The following is a 4,514-nucleotide window of genomic DNA, read 5'->3' as shown; positions in this document are numbered from 1 at the left end:
ATTGTAGGCAGACTCCAGGTCAAAGAGCATCTGGCGCACCTGATTATCATCCAATTCATCTGAGGCCGACATGCTGCTGAGTGTGGTCAACCTAAAGAAAGAGAGGGCATCATTGTATGTAATAACGTTTTTAGGTTAAAGATTCTTAAAGGTTTTCAACATTTTAGTTTTTATTTACAGTAAATTACAACAAAAACGAGAGAAAGGATTGTAGAAACTACAAGACGAGACTACTTGAGGACCTGGGGTTTGCTGCGAGTGTTCTCTTAATAGCTTTTACTTTTCTTAATATTCTTACATTCTTAAGATTTATAATGGAGAGCTTTTTATTAGATTAAAATCTGTAGGTCAAGTTAGATTCTTCTCAACCAAGACCAAAGCTCAACTAAGACCAAAGCTCAACTAAAAATAACTTGTACTAAACTTAACACATAAATGTTTAATAGGTATAGCTTATTCTGCTAATAACTCAACAGCGAAGAGTGCAGCGTGGACGGTGTCAGGCCGGACTTTTTTGGGAGCAATCTAAAACCCTAAAAGTGTTGATTTCCAAAAAGTTTGATTTACTGAAGATGCCCAGCCAACTGAAGAAAAATAAAACTAACCAGAGGTTCACTTTGTCCTTTGCCTCAGAGTCTGGTGGCATGTTACTCATTCTGTTCATAGTTTCCATTAGCTCTCGTAGGTCAGGTTGAATCTAAGACAAAAATAAAGTTAACAAAAAAAATACAACCAAAAAATATAACTTTATACTATCTTTTGTACCTCATCCATGGCTCTGATCTCCAGTCTTAATTTGTCCATAACGGTGATAAACAACTAAACATTTCAGAGATGGGGAGATAGAAAATCTTTAACATACAGTAAGTATGCAATATTTTTTCAATAATACAGTTGCAATATTATTCCATGAGTCAAAAGTAATAAACCAATAAACATTGGCGCTTGGCAGAAAGTACAGTTTATAACAAGCTCTATATTGTTTTACAGACAAGCAATAATGTGAGAATTGGCGCCTGGCCCAAATTTCCATTTGGCTTGACCCTCATAAAAGATGTCAACTTACAGATACTATATCTGCAATGCAGCGATTGAGGTTGCCCTTGTCATCTTTGATTGTGATTGGCCGATCTTCTTTAATCCTTTCCATTGCCAATGGACAATCAAGCTATTAGACAAAATGAAGAGATTAATATAAATTAGCAAAACTGAAAAAAATATAAGAACTTGAATAATCAAAATTACCCTATACTTCCTGCAGAAGTCATCAATGGATCCAACATCAGATCCTTGCACCTGTTTAAAAGCCGCCTTGTACTGAACCAAAAGCCTGGAACAAGAGGCTGTGTATCTGTGAGAGCACAAAAGGAGCTATATTATTCTGAAGCATAAACAAGAGCTAATGTCACTGTTAGAGAACACATCATCTTACTCATTAGGAGTTACACAGTCTTTGATGTAAGCTTTCTCAAGGGCCTGAAGGGTTTTGACCACAGCAAACAATTCTGCCATGTTATCGTACCTATAAGAGAATGCATTAAAACAGCAACAACTTATATCACATCAAATTTTTTTAAATGTGATCAAAAGATACATACTTTTCACGTTCCCTTGCATTTTTGTACAGCTTTACTTCCTGAAAATAAAATGATTAAATGTCAACCACGGTAATATTCGTTTTATGTCTTTTATTTTTATTTTTCACTCACTTCGTAAAGCTCAGGTTTATTTGCTGGAGCTGTGAGAGAAATGTATGTTACTCGTGTGTACATATCTTCCTTAATACAGTATAAAATAAAGAAAATATCATTACCTCCTACACCACCTGTGGCTGGTATCCCATGAAACATTATGAAGCTTTAGGCAAAATATAATCTGTTATGGAAAAATGTTACAAATTGAATGATGTTTTTATTATTTATTTAAATTTTTTAAAATAGCATTTCTAATTATGCCCGATTGACACTATGCAAGGTCTAATTTAATGGATGGTTTAAGATTGAATGAAGGATGGTTCAATTTACTGACCATAAATAATCATATATCATCGCCATATTTAAAACCCTATTATTCCTCGAGATATTTAGCATTTATAAGAACAATGAAAGTAGATCCCTCAGGTTACGCATGATCAAAACACACGTTACAGAAAAACAAGTTAAGAGATAACCGAACAACAAAGTCTGACAAGTAACGCCAGGCTAATGATTAAGAACGAGTTTTCTCGATTAAGCGGCTAGCTAAAGTAGCCAACGAAGCTATTATGAAGCACTTCCTGGTTATGATGTGCAACATAGTGAATATCATCCACCTTTTAACGGCTGTCGTACGGCAATGGCTGAAATAAATGTAATACAATTGAATATATATATCTCACTATCTCAGAAAAATACAAAGATAAAAGCCACACGCCACACAAACCTTAGCTTTTTGACCTGACGTAAACACACCCTCACGATGAGGACCAGCTGACGTCATGTTTCGTTGTCTATTCTTTTGCCTGACATGAACAGTTAAAAACAAAAAACAACGATAACCCATTGAACATCAATCACTGTTTTCGATGTTTGACTAATGTGTCCAAATTTAAGGTATTGTATATTCATGTATTATTATTGAAATATATGAACTCTATTGCATAGTTTGACGCAGTCAAATGCACCGTCTACCTGTTTTTAAGGCGCCAGAGTTAAACAGCAAAACCAACATCACAAACACGAAAGTGTAATCGAGACTAGGAAAAATTCAAAACTGGTAAGGTTTTAATCATGTTACGAACATTCACGTGACAAACATGTTTGTGCCGCGTCATTGCTGATCGTTATATCGTTTCCATTTAGTAAAAGCTAGATTTTTAGCTGAAAATAACTTCTTGGTGACAGTTTCATTTAAATGCTAATGCAGCTATACATCTTTGTTTATCCAGCAGTTTTACAGAATGAAAAGCTCTCGATCAGCAGCACAGAGCAGTGTTCAGAGAGAAGAAGACTGTGGCGTGTGGCTTGACACTGTGAAACTGAAAGGCAAAGTTCAAAAGGTATACAACAACAACAATGTGATTTTGAACGTTCTTACTTCTTCCTTTTGTGTTTTTTTACTTGAAAGTGTTGATACCAACTGTTTAAATATGTAATAACAAATTTGCAGTGCACATTTAATGTCAAAGCAACTTTCTTGATTTCTTGTTTATCTTTAGAAACGCTCGGGCCGGCCCATTTCCAAACTGCTGAACCCCTTTACTGATGGAGCGGGATACAATGTGGCTGTAGCTCTCAACTTTACTCAGACCAAAATGGAAATGCCAAAAACAAAACAAAGCTCAATTTCAAACTTCTTTACATGTCAACGCAGGGGTAGGTCTTGTGGAACAGTTTATCACCTTTACACACAACTGTTATTATATCATTTTCTAAACTTTCAATGTTCTCCTCTCCAAATAGTTCTCAACAAAATGTCCACATCTGGAGGTCAAAATGAAGGCGAACAGGAGACATGTTCTTCAACAACAGCTACAACTTCAGGAGATTTCAAGAGTGACTTTAACAATGAACCTCAATGGTCTGATGTGGATTATAATCAAGTGATAAATACACAACAACCTGAGCCTCCAGCTACCATGTGGAGGAAGACGGAAGATGAAGCATGTAACCGCTCCTCTCTTCCAAATACACACAGTGACTATAAAGAAGAAGCGTCTTTGAATCAATTCATGAATAAAAGCGATTTAACATCAAATACCTGTGACATCAGGCAGGAGAACAGTGAATGCCCTTTACACTGTAATCATGAGTCCTGTTTTCCTACTCAAAATGGATCTAATGCATTTGGAGGTTTGTTCAATGCTGAAGGAAGAACATCAACTCAGAATTGTTTTAATGGACTGTCTTTGCAAAATGATGAAGAAAACACAACTCCCAAAAACATGCCAATGTCTGAATCACATGTTCAGACGGCAAGACAAATACTTCAAAAACGCATCTCACGAGAGGCTTGTACACAAGATCAAGATGAGGGCTTTAAATCGTCAATGAAATGGACAAAACCCAAAAACTTGCCAATAAAGAGTAAAAAATCTCAGTTTGGAGACAGTGATGACGAGAGTTTGAGCATGTTGTTCACTCAAGATTCACAAGGCTTCAGGGTGATGGCTCACAGAGGTCTTCAGACTCGGAGTCCACTCAAAGACCAGAGTAACATAAACGTCCCCGTCCCATCGGCGGTCAAAAGTCTAGAGGACGAAGATGAGATGCTGTTTACTCAAGACTCGCAGGGAAATATGGTGATTAAACATTAACAGATTTTCATAGTAGCCAAATATAAAATGTAATGCTGTTCAATTTGGTATTTCCCTTTAGATGCAATGAAATGTTTTAGTAACTGACTCACTATTAATGAAATGCAGTTAAATTATGTCATTTTTTTTTTTACATTTGTTATTTTCTGGAATCATAGCGTTGGTTTTCTTGGTCTATTTCACAAATAAACATTTTAGAACATCACCACCAAAGCACAAA

General features: G+C 36.0%; 2 protein-coding genes across 2 annotated transcripts in view; one reads left to right on the top strand and one right to left on the bottom strand.

Moving 5' to 3' along the window:
• Nucleotides 1–2,485, bottom strand: part of vps28 (VPS28 subunit of ESCRT-I) — a 3,310-nt gene extending 825 nt beyond the window's left edge. The window contains exons 1-10 of the mRNA XM_072447441.1: nucleotides 2,422–2,485; nucleotides 1,814–1,875; nucleotides 1,710–1,738; nucleotides 1,599–1,636; nucleotides 1,433–1,522; nucleotides 1,246–1,351; nucleotides 1,067–1,168; nucleotides 766–819; nucleotides 606–697; nucleotides 1–91 (exon numbers count right to left, since the gene is read on the bottom strand). The exon at nucleotides 1–91 is cut by the window's left edge and continues 825 nt beyond it. Of these exons, the coding sequence (XP_072303542.1) occupies nucleotides 1–91; nucleotides 606–697; nucleotides 766–819; nucleotides 1,067–1,168; nucleotides 1,246–1,351; nucleotides 1,433–1,522; nucleotides 1,599–1,636; nucleotides 1,710–1,738; nucleotides 1,814–1,850 (639 nt within the window). The 5' untranslated portion in view covers nucleotides 1,851–1,875; nucleotides 2,422–2,485. The remainder of the gene's footprint in view (nucleotides 92–605; nucleotides 698–765; nucleotides 820–1,066; nucleotides 1,169–1,245; nucleotides 1,352–1,432; nucleotides 1,523–1,598; nucleotides 1,637–1,709; nucleotides 1,739–1,813; nucleotides 1,876–2,421) is intronic.
• Nucleotides 2,486–2,926: 441 nt separating this feature from the next.
• LOC140361672 (uncharacterized) lies at nucleotides 2,927–4,358 on the top strand. Its single transcript, XM_072447440.1, has 3 exons — nucleotides 2,927–3,037; nucleotides 3,197–3,353; nucleotides 3,441–4,358. The coding sequence occupies exons 1-3, from the start codon at nucleotides 2,939–2,941 to the stop codon at nucleotides 4,292–4,294; spliced, it is 1,110 nt and encodes a 369-aa protein (XP_072303541.1). The 5' UTR covers nucleotides 2,927–2,938; the 3' UTR covers nucleotides 4,295–4,358.
• The last annotated feature ends 156 nt before the right edge of the window (nucleotides 4,359–4,514 follow it).

Source organism: Eucyclogobius newberryi, unplaced genomic scaffold (assembly GCF_026437365.1).
Source record: "Eucyclogobius newberryi isolate DKJ021-1_F unplaced genomic scaffold, fEucNew1.0.hap1 SCAF_16, whole genome shotgun sequence".
NCBI lineage: Eukaryota > Metazoa > Chordata > Actinopteri > Gobiiformes > Gobiidae > Eucyclogobius > Eucyclogobius newberryi.
This window is presented reverse-complemented; position numbering and strand designations above follow the sequence as displayed.

What these genes read in the sequence shown, in the direction of transcription:
- LOC140361672 (XM_072447440.1), top strand. Translation starts at nt 2,939, where the DNA reads ATGAAAAGCTCTCGATCAGCAGCACAGAGCAGTGTTCAGAGAGAAGAA. An exon ending in TGAAAGGCAAAGTTCAAAAG is followed by an intron (nt 3,038 to 3,196) that starts GTATACAACAAC and finishes GTTTATCTTTAG; the next exon opens with AAACGCTCGGGCCGGCCCAT. An exon ending in CTTTACATGTCAACGCAGGG is followed by an intron (nt 3,354 to 3,440) that starts GTAGGTCTTGTG and finishes CTCTCCAAATAG; the next exon opens with TTCTCAACAAAATGTCCACA.